This window comes from Mytilus galloprovincialis, chromosome 6, assembly GCF_965363235.1.
Source record: "Mytilus galloprovincialis chromosome 6, xbMytGall1.hap1.1, whole genome shotgun sequence".
NCBI classification, from domain to species: Eukaryota; Metazoa; Mollusca; class Bivalvia; order Mytilida; family Mytilidae; genus Mytilus; species Mytilus galloprovincialis.
The window spans coordinates 722,787-744,763 of NC_134843.1; the positions used below are offsets into that span (position 1 = coordinate 722,787).

General features: G+C 31.3%; 1 protein-coding gene across 2 annotated transcripts; it reads right to left on the reverse strand.

The window, feature by feature from the left end:
* Positions 1-6,080: 6,080 nt before the first annotated feature.
* Positions 6,081-21,462, reverse strand: LOC143078651 (uncharacterized). 2 transcript variants are annotated; one of them, XM_076253520.1, is made up of 7 exons: positions 21,254-21,462; positions 10,424-12,106; positions 9,968-10,058; positions 8,492-8,696; positions 7,902-8,046; positions 7,486-7,607; positions 6,081-6,982 (listed from the first exon to the last, which is right to left on the reverse strand). In XM_076253520.1, exons 1-7 carry the CDS (start codon positions 21,333-21,335, stop codon positions 6,722-6,724), a joined length of 2,589 nt encoding a protein of 862 aa, XP_076109635.1. In that variant the 5' UTR covers positions 21,336-21,462; the 3' UTR covers positions 6,081-6,721. The 2 variants fall into 2 exon arrangements, with proteins under 2 accessions (XP_076109635.1, XP_076109636.1); XM_076253521.1 differs by lacking the exon at positions 21,254-21,462 and adding an exon at positions 15,164-15,286.
* Between the last annotated feature and the right edge of the window lie 515 nt (positions 21,463-21,977).

Below are 21,977 nucleotides of genomic sequence, written 5' to 3' on the forward strand. Positions count from 1 at the left end.
ACTTTTTTCAAGGAATCCTCCTGAATTATTTATGGCAACAAGTTGTCATGGAAATAACCCTGTGTCAGGATAATAATCAGAAACAATGTTGGATCTATTTTAAATCAGATACTGAAATGAAAGAGTCTTAAATAGTTGGTGCTAGCCAAGATGCCTGTGTGGAGATGGATGTTACAGGTTCAAAAAATAGGAAATTAGTTGCAATGGTTTCCAACATAAAAGTGAGAATAACAGTTGTATGTTAGCTTGTTTAAGTTTCATATGAATGTTAAATTAAAGAAACATGATCTCATGAATATTGATAATGCAAGTGAAATATGTTTATTATTATGCAACACAGACAATGGAACTCTGTTGCAATCATCAAAACTGTGCCAGAAAAATACATTTCAATTTACACTTGTCTGTTATTACAAAGGTTTAATTGTATTGTGAAGATTTCATAATCAAAGAAACTGTGTGTACATGTGTGTGTTGTGTAACATTAGTGCTAAGTGATTTCTACTTAAATGTGGCGCTGGTAGCTGTATATGTTTGTGTACCAATAATAATTGTTATGTTTACTTTTTGATCATCGAGCACCTGTTTATCATGTTATATCATAATATCTCTTTACATCATATCACAATGTTTAATTTACATAATTTGTTGAGATATATAAATTCCTTGTCACTAACTTGTTCATTGCATTTGGATAAGCTGGACATAATAAATAATGGACTTTAAATTTAACTATAATACATTTATCTAAAAAAAAATATTATTCTGAAAGGTGCACTTGTTTTGGTAATACTAATCATTTAAATCATGTGACCACTTCTTGACCAATGATATTGTCAGGATTAGATGAACTTTTTTTTCTTTTGCCTATGTATTTATTAGATACATTTATCATTAATTGTAGATGTAACATTCATTCATTTTATGTAAATAAATCATGTGATCACTAGATAGTCTGCCAGCCAGTCAAGCTGTAATCATTCCATCCGACTCCTGGTCAGTATTGACCAACTGACCAATAGTATTGTAGTATTTTATTAGTCATGTGATGAAAACGATTCTGCTTCATGTATGTGTTTATTTTGATGCTATGTTTGTTATAATAGTTTGTTCTTGCCAGTTACCCTGATGTTTTACAATAAGATCTTGTTGTCATTATCCAAATGTTTTTATAAATATTAGTTCTGTATCAACCATAAGTAGTCATTGCATTACACATCTTATTCAGATATTTCCTGATAGTTCAAAAATATTGCTAACCAGAGATCTGTGTTCAAAATATTAATGCAGGTTAAAAACGAAGATATCCTCTAAGTCTATGTTTATATGTTTTGTTGGGTAACTGTTTTATTTCTGTTAACCCCATATCTTCTTCAATCAAATTAATATGAGAACTTGAAATATGGTCTTGACCAACAAAACAATCTTCAGATATCAATATTGCATTCAATGATTCTTAGTTCTTTTTTCCTAATTGAAAAGGAAATAAAAATCCATGAATAAATTTTAGCATTGGTTCCCATGAATATAATTAAATCAACGCTATAAGTTATATTGTTCGCTACTGAAACCCCTACGGATCCATAGAGGGTTAGTAAAATTCATAGGGGGTGAGGCCGGAGGCCAAATCCGTAAAAAGAATTTATTGCAAGCTGGACTTTTTCTGCTGCGTTTTGTTGAAAAATAAACAATAAAACACAACAACATTTATAGATGACGTCACCATTAACGCGTCATGAACCCCCTATTAAATTTACTAACTCCCTATGGTCTCATAGGGGTTCACCACGTGACGGCGTTAAACCAATCACAACGTGATATTTTACCCGCAGTGCGATAATACACAATATTGAGTTGATTTCTTTATGATGTTAAAACTTTTAAAGTTATCTTGAGATTTTTTGTTGTTTTTTATTTTGCTGATTGTTCTAGTCATTTTACACAATATGCCTTTAGTTATACACACTTATTGTTTTTTGTTTTTTTTACCTTTATGTGTTCTGAGTGTAAATAACTACACAACTTTTTTTTGTAAATTGTTTATTATAATGCTTAAAAATAGTTATTCCCAGGTTATTTTGTTTTACTTTCTTGTAACAAAAGAGCATGATTCTGACTGAAAAAATCTCTATCAACTCATAAGGCATCTCTATTGGAATGCTGTCCACTTCTGCTTCTTTAGCTCTTTGGTTATAAATCTTATTACCAAAGGGAAACAATCCTGTTTCACTATTAAGAAACTAAAAGAAAATATAAAAATATATCTGCTTGCTAATTTTTATTGTTTGCTTGTTGAGATATACATTTTTAAATATTTATATTTATAAAGCATATAACTGTTTTTCTGCTGATAAGTTTAATACTTAACAGTTTTTCTTCCAAAGTAAGTACATGTTATAAATAATTTCTATTTCACTACAAAACAAAGAATTATTTCTTCAGTAACTACTGTCATTCTAAATAAATACTGAGAATGTGAAATCAACAAAAGATACATACCTGATTCAGATCCACACCTGATTCAGATCCACTTAGTTCTTTATTGTTAATCTTTTCCCCTTTGACCTATCGTCCATCTCAAATGAATGTTGGATATGATTGTTTAAAAATTAATCAGGTTATGATTCATGAATTTATCATTGACCAAGTTTTTGCAATATTTGAAACTTTTATTTTACACTCAAAAAAATTTGTAATCAAAGCAATATATGAGAAATGAATATGCAGAACATCAAAGGACCTTAAGTTTGAAATAAGGGATTTGAATCCATGGAATTAGTTTGTATTAGTCCCAATACAAATTGCTAGATCTACTTTGGACAAGGTATCTAAAATGAAATCCAAGCATGTTATTGTTATTATTTATTTTGTTATACATGATTATAAGGAGATATATATTTTAGAATTCCTTACATTTGTAAATACATCATTCTGAAGTGGTTTAAAACTTTCATTATATTCACTGAACTTTTTCTGATTGCAAATGCACATCTAAGTGAGAATATTTGTGCTATGTTAATAGGGGTTTTCCTCTATTTTTCAAGTAGTTATGAAAACCTTGTAACTATCACTGGATATCACTATTCATTAATTAAGATTTTCTTTGGGTTTTTTTTTTGGAATTTGACCATAAAAGTTTACTATCTTAAAAACTATTGAGGCCAGATTTTACAGGTTATCATCATAGACAGGTTATCATCATAGACAGGTGATCAGTATAGACAGATTTTACTGTACTCAAGATATTTTTAGTGGAAATCCCAATTTGTATTTCCTTCCTGGAGTTAACAACTCTTTATACTTACAATTGTATTTATTTATCATTGTTTTTCTGTAAATCTATACTTCCTCCAGTATAGTAATTATTACTTCCTTCTAAAGTTAATAAAGTAACTCGTGATTGACTTATAAGTGGGTATGATGAAGTTATAGATCACTAAATAAAAGGTTATGTTCGAAGTTGTAATAGTCTGGCACTGTACACATATGATTGTGTATTTATGTACACATATATTAAAGGTTAAAATTGAATGATGATTGTGTATTTTTTATGATAGAATATGACTGGAAATTGTGTGCAATCAAGTATATTTGAAATAAAATATTATCAAAATACATAATTGTTTCTCTATTTAATCTTTGTTAATTGATAGCCTTTTGTAGGTGACTATATGGTATGGGCTTTGTTGAAGGCCGTACGGTGACCTATAGTTGTTAATTTCTGTGTCATCTGGTCTCTTGTGGAGAGTTGTCTCATTGGCAATCATACCACATCTTCTTTTTATATGAACAATCTGGTTTCTGATCACTGTTAACTTAACAAGGTATTCACAAAGAAAAGTATTCTTTTGGGAAGGATAGAATATACAATAACATGAATCATGTTATAAAATCCCCCTTCCAAAAGAGGGCTATACTAGTTAACATTTGTTTGTACTATAATTACATTTAATGCCTTTTCTCTGAGCTTCCTGAAGTTTTGGTATTGATTTGAGTATGTTAAACTATGTGTTGTGTTTTGACACTTTGCTCATTCACATCCTGTTACCCCAATACTTATGTTTTATTCAAATAAATTATTTTTATAGCCTAAGGTGTAAAAAGACAATATATGTCCGAGACAGCAACCAAGAAATGCAAAATATACATCAAGAGATCAACAAAGAGGCATTTCCAATGGACATTTTATAAATATATAACTCTTAATCATCATAATTCACAGATTTACAATCTACACAAAAAGCTCAAATTAACAAATAAGTTTAAATTCATATATCTAAGAATCAAAACAAACTATTCAATGATCTACCATTTAGAGACTGTTACAACAAAAGACAACCATTGAAGAGTTTCCTGACTTGGGATGTACATTGTACTGACATAGATATAAGTAGATCCTTCATCTCAAGTGTTGCCTTCTTGTTTGTAGTCTGGACATATTAAAATCCAGATATTTAATGATGACGAAACAGTTTAACCCAAAACTCAAAGACAAACCAACAACTCAAAGGGGAATCCCTCTGTTGCTTAAGAAACAATAAACTTAAAGGATTGACGAACATGAATGAATCGGCAGTTTAACAACACTTAACAACATGATCAACAGCTCCATTACTGGAAAAAAAGGCATCCAAAATATGTATGAAATATTTGCCAATGAACTTAATAAACATAAACACCAATCACTGAATCCATCATATTTTGTTGAAGTGTCTGCAATACAAACACATACCCAGGAATTGGTGCATACATTTGTAGGGGTCTCACAACAAAAACATTTTTATTGTTTTTTTTATTTTATATCAGTTTTTTCACATTCATGACATTAACAATGATTAATAATATATATTTTATACATCAACTTAATACAATGTCTGATAAAAATGTAACACAATAAGACCTACTGCTGGACTGGTTATCAACAGAGGGGTTATTGTACATGGTTTCATTTAATAAAAATTTGCAAAAAAAGATTTTAGAAAATGGTCTCTTATTTTAAGCCCAGTTTAGATATATTGCATTAGGGTTCCTATTTGGACATTAGACACGAATGTGCCATCATGCACTTTTTAAATATAACTTAAAACCAACAATGTGTTAAATGATGCGTCAGGAATATTTGTAGTTTAACAGACTAACACTGAAATACATGTATACCTCAACTATTCTAAGGCAAAATTAAATAGCAACTTGCCTGACTATGCCACATCTATATGGACAGCTGCAAATGTTATCTAAATGGTTCTTTCTATAGCACTTCTTTATGGGCTAATTTACAAATTAGACATTCAGACAAGTTAAAGCCAGCATGGCTTTGGCAGAGACATGAAATTTCATGCATGGAAAATGATGTTAATCCATGCCTTATATTCAAACTTTGATGGAGGCATATTTTTTCTTAAATTTGTCGAATTAAATTCCCATTAGATGGTTATGTAAATCCCTTAGCAACACCCATGAAATCTGTCAAAATAATGAACAAAAAAATATATCAATTTAGTACAATAAGTCTGATCTTAAGAAAAATATAGAAAGAAAACTTTAAATAATTCAATAAATAACAATGAACAATTCTTAATAAATAACAAACACTTGTTCACATGATCACAGCCTATTTATAAAGATAACGTTAAAACATAAAAAATCTAAAATAATGGCACTAGCTACTTGCAACACATGTGAACCATGCTCAAAACATTAAAATTCATTTTTATGTACAGTCAAGTTTTTATTTTGTTCCTTTCATACACCCTTAATAGATATAACATAAATCAACAGAATAAGGGGACAAAACCAACCAGCACCATGGAGTCAAATTTATTATATCCTTATAAGTCTTTTACATCTTTGGCAAATAAAAATAATGATCGAATATATTATGCCAACTTCTTATTTTTTTACATTTAATTCTTACATGATTCTGTTTTGATATATTATTGTAGATTCATATACTTTTAATGGATTAAGAAAACATTCTATTTTCATGGATATTTTAATTTAATTATACCATAAATTCAGCCTACAAGTTTAAAGAAAAGTTATTTTTTTGTTAACAATAAAATCAGTGGATCATCTTTTACACAAAAATCCAAGAAAATGTGTTGGTGCTTCACCCCACTTTGAGAATCCTCAGTTACATTAGAGTTAACACTTGACCACTGAGCCCCTGCCCCCCCCCCTTTTAAAATAACAAATCCACAAAATATGTACACCATCTAATAACTTCTGTTTGTATGACTTTTGATTTGAAAATAACACTGTTAACTTTAATCCAATAACCCAACAATAAAACTAAACAAGGGACGGTAACATTAATAACTAATACAACAGAAATAACATTTACAATGTCAAGGTCAATGTCAACTAATCACAATTAAAACTGCTGCCATCTTCTTCCATAATCAAAGCACACAAGTACTAAAAGACACCTTTACTTGTTGTATAAAGGTGGCACAGTTCTGAACAGTTCACGACTTGGAGACTTATAAAATGTTGATATAAATAAGATGTTCCATTAATTAATATCAATATCACTGAAGTAGATTCTCCAATAAGCACTAAGTGTTCAATACGACATCTGAATTAACATGTTTAGTGTGAGATTAATGTTTCAGCATCAATGTCTTACAATATCTCTTCTAGAAACTTTATGTTAAACGAGACATCATTAATTACACCTAGCCATTATTTGTGTCTATGGCCATGTTTTATGAGAGATCACTCAATAACCTAACATTACTGTCCGCGGTAATTCTCCGGTACAGGCCTTGTTTAATAAGTCCCACAATCTTTGCCATTCTTGAGGGTTGAATTCAGATTTACGTCCTTCAGCTATTTTAAGACAATTACTTCCATCGAATGTTGATGATTTGATGACATTGCGTAACTTCTTTGGATCAAAGAGTCTTAACATTTTTTCAATAAGAATACAGTCTCTTTTCTCTATAGCATACATTAAAGGAGTTTTACCACTTTTCTTGTCCTAAAAATAATAAACAAATGAATGGTAAGTAAACACTCAATCATTCCTTACAGGTCACAAATGATTCAACAGGTAACTAAACTTTGAACTATTCAATACAGGTAAATAGATAGTAACAAATAATTACTGTAATATTACCAATACATGTATACCATTTTTTGAAAATTGAGGAAAATCATACCTCATGAATAATTATAATATAGTGGGGTGGCAAATTCTATCTTAAGTCATCTTAAAGTTATGGTTGTTACCAACAAAAACCAAAGTTCAATTAGCTGATGTTGTTCATGAACATGGAATCTCCAGCACCATAATACATAGGAAATATGGGTATGGGCTTTGCTCATTGTTGAAGGCCATACAGTGACCTATAGTTGTTAATTTCTGTGTCATTTGGTCTCTTGTGGATGGTTGTCTCATTGGCAGTGACACTACATCTTCATTTTATATCACCTGTGAATAAGGATCACTTTAATAATAACATATATACAAGATATTCTTACCTGTGAATTAGGATCAGCACCAGCTTTAATCAGAGCTTCGATAGTGTTTGAATTGTTAATATAACTTCCATTCTGTCTTTTGGTCCCATGAGCAATAATAGCTGTATGTAATGCTGTATGGCCTGAAATAAGATATACAATTCAATTACATTTAGATACCAGGTACAATAACTAGGTAATAATATAGATCAGCTTTGGTTTCATAAGGAAGTCATACTTGTAAATTGGAGGCTCTTGTCATTCTAATTGTCTCTTATTAAAAACTTTTTCCTCCTCCATAGCCAATAGGCATGGGTGTAATAATATGTCATCTTTTATTATAGAAGCCATGAACATAGAGAGCATGAGGTAATATTTCATTCTTTAATTACCTATTACTTATGTCCAAGATTGGAAGGAGTGTAGTAAATATTTACCTTCTGAGTTATAGATATTAAGTGCGATGTCTTTATGACTGAGTAGTTTTTTGAGAGTAGGTAAACTTTCTTCCCCACCAGCAGATGCCACATGTATTGGTGCCTTCACTTCCAAAGATTTTCCTTCTGTAGGTGATGATGCAGACTACAAATCAACATAAATAAAATTAATTAATTAATAAAAAAACATTTTAAATCACTCTTTATTTAGATTGTATAAAGTATTCACATATATAATGTCGGGAAAATATTTTTGTGTATATACAAGTTTTTATGGTAGATAATTTAGTCTGTCATTGTCTGTTTGTATCTGAAATTTATTTGTGTGTGTATTGTATTATTTTTAAAAGCAAATATACTAGGGCATATGAGCAGCAATATAAAGTTTTTTGTGTGTATAAACTCAATTTGTTATTGAGCAAGAGCATTTGAATAGCTATTACTGATCATATTGTGTGTATGAATTTGAATTAGAGCATTTGAATCACCTTTAAGGAATATATTTTGTGTATGAACTCAATATTTACTAGAGCAAGAACATTTGAATCAGCTCTATCAAGTATCTTTAGTAAATTTGTTAAAATAAGTACCTGTGCTAGTGCATTTGGGTCAGCATTGTTTTTAAGAAATATTTCCACCATTTCCGGTTGATTTCCCAACACAGCAAGATATAATGGTGTCATACGTTTCTTATTTTCCAAATCTATCAACCAGTCCATTTGTTCTCGGTTTAATCTTTCCAATAATGACTGTATCAGATTAGGGTCACTTTTACATGCAGCTACATGAAGATACCTATAAATAGAAACAGTATACATCTATAAATAGTAACAACATATCCTTAATAACTATACGTGTAGTGAAGGTGAACATCTATAAATAGTAACAACCTACCGGTACATCTATTAATAGTAACAATCTATCTATAAAAAGAAACAGTGTACATTGAAAAATAGTAACAACCTATCTATAAAAAGACACAATGTACATCTATGAATAGTAGCAATGATGACCTATAAGCTGTAACAATTAATCTAATACCAAAATATTTTATCAAAATTACAGAATCCGTCTATTTATTGGTTTCGGCTCCTGAAGTCAGGGTTGGCAAAGTATTACCCACCCGGGAATTCCCGGTTGGGAAAACCCGGGTTTTCCCGGGCTGGGCAATACTCCCAGAAATGGGTAATAGTGGGCATTACTGGGCAATATGATCTTTTAAGCTTATTTTAACACAAAATAGTAAAGACTTGTTATAGTTTCATAGTATAACAGCTAAATATATAATTTTTATACAGATAACAATGAACTATTGACAGTCATTTCTAGAAAATTCAATTTCATTCTCTTCTCTATTAATTTTATATGTAGGCAGAATACAAGATTTGCACATTTAAAGATACCTTTTAATTACCAAGTATTGTTTCAATAATCCAAACTTTAAAAAATGCATTTTATTGCAGTGTTTAAGTGAATTGTTAATTTTAATTGTTATACATTCATATTGCTAAATAAACACCCTACAGGGTCATGCCATTAACACTTATAAAATTGAAAGGACTGATTATTGTTACATAAACAAATCTGTGTTCTAATCTGAATAATTACTTATTAATTAGTGACAGTACATATACATTATTTAAATGTGATGTTTCTTTAATACATGTAATTGTTAATTCTTAATAGGAGCTATATTCATTTGAAAAAAATAATTTATTTGCTTTCTATTTACAGTTTGCCAATCTAGACAAATGCTAAACAAACAAAATAGGGTATAAATATCTTATTAAATGTATTGCATTTGTGTTTATCACTGAATCCACTTTAAAATTCAGACAAATATTTTATATTACCCAGTATTGCCCAGTATTTCCCACTAAAACCCAGTAAAACCCGGGTTTTCCCAGTATTTCCCACTGGGCTGGGCAATACTCATAAAACCCGGGTTTTTGCCAACCCTGCCTGAAGTTCACATTTATTTGTTATCCCTTCTCTTAAGTATTGCCTCTGTCCAACTCATTTAGATATTTCATTAGATAAAACAATTACATGTTATTTGAACTTACGTGTCTCCTTCATCATCCTGATGACGCAGTTGCTCTGACGGAATCTCAGCCACCATTCTTCTTGCTATATTTAACAAATTTCTTTTCTGAGCTAAAAATATTAAAAGAATCATTTTAATATAAATAAAGGTAAAGATTTATAACCATACCTGTATTAATGTTTTCTTTTTTATTCTGATTTATGAACCAACAAATGTTATTTAAATATGAGAAACAAAAACTTTTGTAAAGTCTTATTTCTTTTTTAATTTTATTATTTTGAAACATATTAATTCAAAACTTGTCAACCATGTCAATGATAACAGGCCTTTTATTTTACCTTTTAAAACATTATGTCATCCCAGGGCCTTTAATATCATTGTCAAAATTGATATTTATCAGTCTGGATTTTGCTCATTGTTGAAGGTCTTTATGTGACCTGTAGGAGTTCAAGTTATTATACATTATTTTACTCACCATTATTTTGATTATTTTGTGGTCTTTGTTGTGCATTGTTTGGTATCTGTGAGGGTGTTGGTCTGACCTGCATCACAGGCAATGGATCAGGTCTTGGGGGCTGTTTTTGCCCTTTGTTTGCCACAGGTCCTTGTACTGGTTTTTTGTTTGTCTGTTTATCTGTTTTGGGTGCAATGTTACGTAAAGCTGGTCTCCTCTGAGCCTGAATAGGCCCCGGTTGTATGATGATGATCTGTGGCTGAGTGAATGGTGTGACTGGTCCAATGGGGATGGGACCTTGAGGCAGCATCACGGGATTACTAACGGGTATCGGATGAACAACTGCTGATGGCTGAGAACAAGGTGGGAGGATAATGTTATTGGTATTCATCGGTGCATGTCCAAATATGGTTGCCTGTTGCTGCATTGTGTTGTGAGTGGTCATTTGACAATGTTGTGTATTCATCTGGAACTGTTGTTGCTGTTGTTGCTGTTGTTGCTGTTGTGGCTGAGGTTTGATATTTATCAAGTTCATCTGATTAGCCATCATATGGTTGTGGGGTATCTCAGGTCTAATCTGTTCCCTAACTCGGCCTGGAGGTTTATTATCTCTTAACAAATCAGCTGCGATCATTTTCTGAACATCTTGGAAGTCCTCTTCCCGTCCTAGTATAGGATCCATGAGGTCTAGTACATCTGTATATTGTGGGGCCACCGGTGAATATCCCATCTCTGGTACATGTGGTGGGGAGGCATTAGACTGGGGAGAACTTAGGTTCTGATATGGACTCCCATAACTCATGCCACTAATACCACTGTCACTCTGATTAGAAGGTGGACCACCATTAGTGTAGGGACTACTGCTGTTCTCATCAATAATCACATTCTCTTCTTTCACATGTTTGGGAGAGTAAATATTTGTTGGTTCCATATTAACTGGTATATTACTTGTGAAATCTGTCCTCATGTTTTGTGCTTGCTCTGCCAACAGAGCATCAATTAAATCTCCCCCATCAGGTATACTGTCAAATGTGTATGGAGGCTCATTATGATGCTGGACCGGTGGGGTCTTCAATGTAACAGTACCACCACCAAGTTGCTTTACGTTGACATGAGACTGTGATGGGAAGTAGTCAACAGGTTTGTAATATTTAGCTGGTTCAGTCTCCTCGCTGAAACCACGTTTATTGTTATTACTTCCAAATTTATATTCTGGCTGTTGGCTATATAAATTGTTGGCAGAATTATCATATGAACTTGCACGTCCCCCATTGGGGCCTCTTGCTGTTAATGCACCATCCCTTTTTTTCACCTCCTCATCATTATCTAGTGACGTCTGGTTCCTGGGTCGCTTTGTATCTTCCTCAACAGTATTCTGTCTGCCAACAACAACTTCTTTTTTGTCAGCTATCTGTATATCACTAACTTTACTGGTCAGGTCATCCAACTCCTCATTTGATATTTTTCTTTCTGTAGTTTGATTATCTGCCTTACAATTCACAGTAACTTGATTATCTCCCTTACAATTCACTACAGCTGGATTATCTCCCTTACAATTCACTACAGCTGGATTCTCTCCCTTACAATTCACTGCAACTGAATTATCTCCTAGACAATTCACTTCCTTTTTCTCTTTATTTTCTTCTTTAGTCATGGTTATGCCAGAAAGATTGTTCTTTTTCTCAAAAGAATCTGCTTGGATTTCTGAAAAGACAAAAAAAAAAAGAAAAACATTAATATAAACTGATAGAAAGTATTATTTCAAATCAAACAAATCAAGGCATAATAGGATAAAAATCTTAAAGTCTCTTTTCTATTTAGTCTGATGATCTGATCTGATGAAAATTTGATACGAAATCTGTTTTTATCAAGTTACTCTATAAAACACTTTTTATTTAAAAGCCACATTACCAAGCGAATTTAATTAGAAACTGAGTCCTATAAATAATTAAACAGTAAATCAAATAATAGGTAAAAGTTCCTTTATTTAACACCGAACCAAAGCGTAAATTCCTACTGGATGAATTTCATATTTATGTCCTCTGAGCAGTAGCAGACAAATTTTTAGGAACAACTTTTTCTCAGGACCTTTATCTTCTTTTCTAACAGGTTAAATTTTAACTTTCCAGACAGCAATCATCTCAAAAAGTTTGAGCCAGTATTAATTAATAAGCAACAAAACAACAAAATGGCCGGTAAAATGAATAATACCTTTAGAATTACAAGTATAGTAACATTGATACTAGTAATGGCTGAATATATATGTTTGATTGAATGTTTGACCTTTGACCTGATGTCAGTCTACAGTTTCAAGGATGTTTTCTTGTGAGTAATTAAGGTAACTGTACTTTAGGACAACAAACATACTACATGTATCATGATATTTAAATAACATATATATATGCCTTTCAGGTAAACCTGATCAAATTAATGTATTTTTTTAGGGTTAATGCTCAGACAAACAGGTGGAAATCAAATGATGAAATATAAAATTTTATCTACAGGAAGTCAACATTGGCTGGAAAAGTGGCCCCCTAAAAACATGACCATAAGTTGAAAAGTAGACCCAAAAAATCTATCAACGTTTGGAAAAGTGGCCCCAAAAATAGTCAGAATTTCCATCCTTATTTGTCAATGTCTGATGTACAAGAAGGACCTGAATATGTACAATATAAATAATCATTTCAAACTAATCTTAAAACTGTCACATATTTTCACATTTTAAATAAGTATAAAATACTGCTTTAACCACACATTTTTTAGCCATTAGTTTATAAAAAAAAAAACTTGTAGAAACTGTTACCCTGATTATGAACAAAAATTGAAAAGAACCCTTACCAGTGTTTTAACTTTAATTTCCAAGACAAGTGTCATTGAAATGATGTTAGTGAATGTGATGTCTGACATGTTAAGGTTATCTATTGTCTCTGTACAAAGCCTCAGGCAAATGATTCATAATTATGTTTGTATGCAAGGTTTAATTTATTAATTTTTGGTTAGTATTTTTAAACTTCTCAAAAAATCAGCCTCATTTGTAAAAAGGAACATCACTTTTAGGACTTGCTGAACACTAGGATGGCAGACAGCCCTGGTAGTTCCTTTAAAAGGTCGCCAGAGCAATCTCAGACTATAGCAAGCCTATGTCAGAAGTTACCTAGGGACATTCAGTGTTTGATACTAATTCCTTTTCAATTTCAATTAAGCTTGAGTCTTTTTTATTATCCTAAAATCAAAATTATGCTGTTGAATTGGGTATATAAAAGGCAATAAAATCCTGACAAACATACTGAGAAACTGTATTGAGTGAATTGATTTAAGGGACTCCACCTACTTTGATTCCAATGGGAAACCCCAGGGGAACCCAAATTAAGATTCAAAGACATTTAACAATTGTTTATCCAGGATGTAAAAAACAATGACAAAACTGTCACATTCTTTATGATTCTTTATCTTTATTCTAGCTTGTTAACTTAACTAAATTCAATAGGTAAAGGGCCTTTGGACTCTTGTCTTGAAACCCTAGATGATGGCATGGTAGTCATTACCAATTAAATATTCAGGCTCTCAAACAAAATACATTAATTATTAAAGTAAATTAATAAATTAAATAAATCAGCAATTCTATAAATTTATAATTTTCTAAAGGACATTCATTCATTTATAAGTTTGAAGAGGAAATTTTGAAGAATATTACATTTTATCATGGGTTAACTAAAGACATCATTAGAACTCTCACATTGTTTCTATTATTCTAATGGTTTTAAGAAAACCTTAAGTTTCAACAAGTTTCAAAAGAAAATCTCAGGTTCAACTCAGACACTATGGTTAGCCTTCATTCAGAGTACACTTTGTTTTATAGCTGCCATTATTTCAGGGTTGGAGACCAAACTTGACAGGAACTCTAAGGAGTACGTAGTCTCTAGTCTTAATTTGGACAGTCTATAAATTGTGTTCATTTTAAGAAAATTTCATTCATAAAAGCACTATACTATCCATTCTGATGTGATGTATTATCACAACTTAAGTAGAGGCCCACCAGCCTGGGCACAATTTCATCACAACTTAAGTATATGACCACTAGCTGGGGCACACCTGCCTTGGCACCTTATCATCACAACATTTCAACTAGCCCAATGCACCATTTTAATTATCGCAACTGAGAAACTTGCTCTTGGGTGTCATAAAATGGACAAAAAGGAAAAAGGGACATTTGAAATGGTCCCCGTTTTGTGGTGGGGTTTGTGTATTCTATGTTGAGATTTGTGAAATGTTGTTTGTCTTATTGTGTTTTTCTTTATTTGCCATGTCATTGTTTATGTCAGTTTATTTTTGACTTATGAGTTTGACTGTCCCTCTGGTATCTTTCACCTCTCTATAAGATTAAAGCAATGTTTGACCTCCCACACCTGATCAAAACTGTAGATTCAAGAATAAAGCCATTACTTATTCAAATGAATAAAACACAAGCAGTTTATATCTGTAAGCATCAGAAATGAAGGTAAATGATTATTAAATAGGCTTGCATGTGCTGGTTACTCTCTAAGCAAGTAAGCACTGCAGAAAATCTGTTAAATCATGTCCCTACAGCAGGCCTTACACTAGAATTAAATTAAATGTACAATAAGTGCAGACATTTTCATTACTTGTAATATCTTAACATGAAATGCCTAAGGGTTTATCATTTATTCAAGGTAAATTATCAATTATTAAGTAGGTGTGAAAGGTAAACACACCTTAACAGGTAAATCAATCATACAATACCTGTAATTTAACTGTAAAATAATTATCAATTAGCGATGTTTATCCTCAAGTTATATATTCCAATATAAAATCACTATTATCCTGTTAAGGTATAAAAACAAACTGTGTACACTAAAAATAAACCTATATATGTAAGAATGATTTTGATTGGTTAATAATCATCCAATGGCACACTATCGCTTTGTTTATTTCTAAAGCTTTCATTTGTTGATATAAAGGAAAAAGACCCTTTAATTTGAATGTAACAAATAGATTTAGAATTACATAAAGCGTTAGGATTTCCTTTACTTTATATTTGACAAAAAACCTATAGAAAATTATTTCCTGGGGGTAACACTGTGAATATTAGTATGTCATATATATATATTATATAGTAGAAAATTAATAGAAGATTTAATAATAGTTTCAATTCATTTACATTTCTGGTATCTGTTGAATGTGTGATAAATTGAAACATTATATATCTTTTATTAATGTTCTTATAAATAATACTCGGCATATACTGAAATTTTCTTTATATTTAAAATACACACTCATGTATATTTACCATGGTATACATAACATTGAGTTGAAACAGAAAAAGACCAAGTGGGAATATCCTAAAGTAAACAAACACTCTATTTTCATTCTTTCTTAATCTTCACTTGTCTAAGTGATGAATAGAAGTATTTACACTATTAATCTTTTAGATGAATTTACTCCAATGACCCTAGATCTAGCTTAGAATAACTTTCTGACCTCATGAACAGAGTTCACGAATTCTTTTTTCCCCTGATGGTCCTTGAAGAAATCTGCTGGTCCTCACTATTAATTCTATTGAAAAATACTAAAATTGTGTCAGTCCTGTGCAAAATTTTGGTGGTAAAATCCTGAGGACCACCACTTTTCGTGAACTCTGCATGAATAAATCACTTTTTATTTATGAGGTCAAATATCTTAAATTTTGATGTAAAATTTAATGAAAACATGTGTGATATTAAGTAATGACAGACAAAATTTGCATACATCATGTGTGTATAAAAAAAAAAGATGTGGTTTGATTGCCAATGAAATAACTCCACAAGGGACCAAAATCACACAGAAATTAACAACAATAGGTCACCGTACGGCCTTCAACAATGAGCAAAGTCCAAACCGCATAGTCAGCTATAAAAGACCCAGAAATGACAATGTAAAACAATTCAAATGAGAAAACAAACTGCTTTATTTAAGTAGTCTACTGAAGGTTATCTTAATGTAGGCTATGTCAATGAGACAGCAAACCAACAAACAATAAGTTAGTTTACATTAATCTCAGTTTAATTAAATCAGTTCTTTATCAGTAAACAGAGGAAATCAAACTCCTTGGTCATGTACATGTCTCAGATCAAAAACTTGTTCTCTATCATGTCTTGTAAAAAATAAGTTTAATTTGTTTTGGGAGAATTTGATGTTGAATTTTCATGTGAGATCATTTACAACTGCAGTCTATGTTCTGAATAGTGAATAATGCTATGATTTGTTTCATTGTAGTGTTGCTGTCTTATTGGGGCTAACCCTTATCTCTTTTTATTCATATTCTAATGACTCCCATCTTATCCCGTATTGGAAGACTGGTGTCTTATTTGATTTTCAGGACCCTATGTTTATTTTAAGATCCTGTTACAATCTATGTTTTGGTTTTAATAGAGCCCTTAGTGGCAGATCCAGAAATATGCATAAGGAGTAGGGGGGCTCTTGTCATGCTTCAGTTATTCCCTATACAATTAACCAAACGTTTCCCAGAAAAGGAGGGGACAAACACCCTGGTTTGGTTTTGGTTTTAAGACCCTGATGGTCATTTTTGGTTTTAAGACTATATGATACTTATTTTTGGTTTTAGGACCCTGATGGTTATTTTTGGTGTCATTTCCAGTTTGAAGACTCCTGATGTATTTTATGTTTTTTATGTGTTGTCAATCTTAATGACATTAATGTCACATCTTATATCAATATCAAGAAATCTACACTTCAAAACAAAATATGTTAAAATTACAGACCCTTTGTTGTCTCAAAATTTCAATGTTTAAATTCCTTTCATATTGATTAATTAAAAGGTACCACCAAACATCTGATACCAGGTGAATGTGTCAATCTTGTACCAGGTCACCGTGAATGTGTATATGAACAATTATAAGTCATGGGTTTAGTTATTATTAATACATAGGTGGTATAGAGTTTACACCAATGATACAGCAACCTAACAAGTTATAGTGTTCCCCCTGAGGAAGTCCTTCATTTTCCCCCTCATTATTACATTATTCAATAGGATCCATTTTTTGTTGTTTTAAGTATTACAATCTTTTATGAATATTCAATAGGTTAACATGGCCTGAAATCAACAAGGAGGAATTATTTTATATTATAGTTTAACAAGGCCTAGACCCTTTAAATCTAGAGGCATATAGGTCACATAGATATAAGATGTGGTATGAGTTCCAATGAGATAACTCTCCATCCAAGTCACAATTTTTAAAAGAAAAACCATTATATAAATCATTATTATTAGTTTAATACAGTTATAGTTTAATTTATATCAGTAAGAACCTGGTCTTTATTATCAAAACATAGTTCAAACCAAACAATTTGGGGGTGTTTTTCGGAGGGGTTCAGTTTATCTCACAAATGAATGACAAGCAATACATTGTTCAGCTGTCATGTAAACTCATGCCTGTATATACACATTTGTATAAATACATATATATAGGTCATATTAATTTACAGTCTTATAATGGACTATATTACTGTCTTACAACTAAGAATAATAATATGCCCATATTTAAGTATCAAGATTGTACCAATATTGTAGGATTAAACTCCAATTTCAGTACTGGACTATTACCTCATATAGGATTATTTTCAATTATCGTCTAACAAAATCACTGAGGAATGTCTAGTTTACACATTGATAAACTTTAGAAAATGTATTAAATGGATCCACTATCATATATATAAACTCACTGTGCAGGTCTTGTCATTTGACACATAACAGTTCTTTTTTTTATTCTTTACCTGCTATGGGGTTCCATATTTACAGGATATATTCAGGGAATGGACCTTAATGATTTCAAAATGTAAATACTTTTGCAACAAGACTTCAAGTGTAAGCTATTTTAACTTATCTATGGCATTCAGTATAATGCAAACAAAAAACAATACAGCTTGGACTCTAAAATGCCATTTTGATAAGGTGGACTCTCTTTTTGCACTGACACACTTCAGTCAAGCAGGGTTTAAGCTAGGATTTTGAGGGCTTTAGTCAAGGATTTGAAAGTCCACAAAAAATTAAAACAAATATATATTATTTAAGGTTTTTTTTCCAGAAGATGAGGGCCATGGAATGACTAGTTGTTGTCCAAGGTCCAGGTTTGGTAATTTTTTTACAATTTTGACTGGAATGGTCTTCCACAGACTACTGTACCAAGCTTTGTTGATAAGTAACTCCCCCATTAAGACCCAATCTCTGCATACATGTAGGAGAGTTCCCAAGACACATAAAACAACTTTCAGCAACCTACTGGTCTGAGCATCAATAGGATAGATAAAAAAGGCAGAAGAGGCCAAATACAGCATAGTCAGCTACATGTATTGTGTTGTCATTTGAGGATATTGGTGTGGATGTCAGATCTTTGATACTCTTAATGTTACATTCACCACTTTTTACACTCAGAATGATGGCTATTAATAGAGAAACCTCAATAAAGATAGAAATGATTAAAAATAAAACACTGAATACCAATTTCTACTTTTACTTTCACTGTCAGTTGGGAAGGAAAATCCAAAAGTTTTAACAAATATAAAACTAAATAAAATATGACAAAATTGTGCCATCAACTTAGCTACTTTTCAAGAAAAAAAGATTGCTGTTATGTATTGTAGGTTTTGAGGCCCCTCATAGGAGTGTTGAAGTAGTCACATAATCACAATTTTTTTGGACTAAATAATCATTCCATATTTTCTTATAGCTGTATAGAAGATAATCATATAATCAAAAACACTGTCATATACTATTTAATAATCATAACGTCCAAGTTATAATATAATAAAATACCCTATGAGGAAGCTCAGGTTTACCTAACTGTAGAACCGTATAGAATAGAATAGAATATATAGAATATTTTTATTTCCCAAATTACAGGGCCCATAAAGGGAATAAAATCAGATACAATCGATTTACATAATTGGTAACAACAACAATAATAGAGGCATGTACATATATATTTGGAATATAAGCATTGGTCAGAATCAAGCTAAAAACCACATATATTTTGTGAATAAAAGAATAATAAAATTACATTATACATGTATATGTATTTATTCTCAAATTATTTACTTGACTTAGTGTCAGTGTTCATACCTGATCTCCTTAGTTCAAAACAGTCACAAATATAACAGCCCAGTTTTTCCATAAGCGTAACATTTTCTTGGGTCAAGAGCCGTAAAAATTTAAAAGATTTATTTTAATTTATAAAATTATAACAATTGTTAGAAATGTCTTGAAAAAAATCGTCCCTTTGAATATCATAAAGAGGGCATTCTAATAAAAAATGAAGCTCATCTTCAACTTTACCAAGTGAGCAATTAGAACAAAGACGCTCAGATCTTTCTATATGCTTTTTGTCGAGCCTTCGACTTTAGTCGAAAAAGCGAGACTAAGCGATCCTACATTCCGTCGTCGTCGGTGTCGTTGTCGGCGGCGTCCATAAATATTCACTCTGTGGTTAAAGTTTTTGAAATTTTAATAACTTTCATAAACTATACTGAATTTCTACCAAACTTGGACAGAAGCTTGTTTATGATCATAAGAAAGTATCCAGAAGTAAATTTTGTAAAAATAAAATTCCATTTTTTCCGTATTTTACTTATAAATGGACTTAAGTTTTTCTGCGAGGAAACATTACATTCACTCTGTGGTTAAAGTTTTTAAAATTCTAATAACTTTCATAAACTATCCTTGATTTGTAAAAAACTTGGACAGAAGCTTGTTTATGATCATAAGATAGTATCAAGAAGAAAATTTTGTAAAAATAAATTTCCACTTTTCCGTATTTTACTTATAAATGGACTTAGTTTTTTTTGCCAGAAACAAAACATTCACTCTGTGGTTTAAGTTTTTAAAATTTTTATAATGTTCTTAAACTATCCTGGATTTCTACCAAACTTAGACAAAAGCTTGTTTCTGATCATAAGATATTATTCAGAAGTAAGTTTTGTATTTTACTTATAAATGGACTTACTTTTTCTTCCAGTTAACATTACATACAGTCTGCAGTTAAAGTTTATAAAACATTTATTAGATTCATAAACTATCCTGGATTTTTTACCAAACTTGGAAGCTTCTTTCAATCAAAAGACAGTATCCAGAGGTCAATTTTTATTGATGTTTTTCCTCATTTTTGTTGAGTCTGCGATTAACAGCAAAAGTAGGAGAGACACTGGGTTCCGTGGAACCCTTACAAATTTTTTAAATATCTGTCTGTCTCAATTTTTAAAATAAATATATATATAGTGCTTATAGCCTTAGGTCCTTTACATATTTTATATACAATTTGCAGACCATGGATGGTCAAAAAATTAAATGAAAAAATTACATACCAAGGATAATTAGACTTACAGTCATGACAGTTCCACAGCTACATGAACTTCAACATTGTCAATGCCATTGAAATCATTTTGCCAATATCAGGTTTAAAGTTTATCTTAATTAAAAAGGCAAGAAACTTAAGCAAAATGTGTACTTGAAGACAATTATTTAAGCCTACAAATCACTGCTATGAAATGATTGCAGATCGCTGCTTATAATTTGATATATGACCAAAAACTGGCACAAAGGACCTAAAAATCTATTAAAGTCAGTCCGTTACATCTGTGTGTGTTTTTACATCTATGGTTTCCCATTAACAACTTTCGTGAGCTGTGAATTAAAGTAAAAGGCAACTTAATCCCTGTAGAAAGCATGATTTCTGGAAAATACGTTTTACACCAAAACCAAAACTATACAGATAATCCGTCAGAAATGTTTGTTTTTTATGTTAAAAAATAACTGATTCTCGTTAATCTATGGTGTCTCACCTTTTTCTGCGGCGACTGCTTGGTTTTCTTCGTTTTTCACTTTCATCTTGTTTTCTTTACTGCATTGCTGAGTATCTTTCATTCTAATAAAATAATATTCTTCGATACCTGTCAATCTGCTCAACGATAAACAAGGCGGAAGTATCTGCAATTGGTTCGAAAGATCAACACGTGGTCTGGTGACTTCATTGGGGAAATTCCCATGTGAATGCCTCCAAACACGTTCTATAAATAGAAAATGACGGCAGGTCGGATTCTCGGTGTTTACCTTTTAACTTCATGAGAATTTTCAATTTTTATATCTTGATTGAAATGAAAATCACAAAGATATTTTAAACAAATATCTAATTAATCAGGAGATTTGCAAAATCGATCTCAAACAGAATTCAATGAATAAAAAAACAAAAAAGAATAGATGCGAAATCAAATTTGCATTTTATGTATAGTAAAACCCGAGGATGTGTCCCAGAGTCAACTATATGTATAATATTTAAAAATAGATAATGCAAAATAATTATTTGATTGGTTAATCTTCGGCTGTGAAATAAGCATGAAATTATTTATATGTATCATTACTTGTTATTACTTATATACTTATTAAATTTTCAAGAATTAAACCCTACAAAAAAATGAGGTCCCTCATGGGGGGGTCCTAGTAATCACATAATCACCATTTTTTTGCCAATATAATCACATAATCATTAAATATTTGCTTATCTTTAGT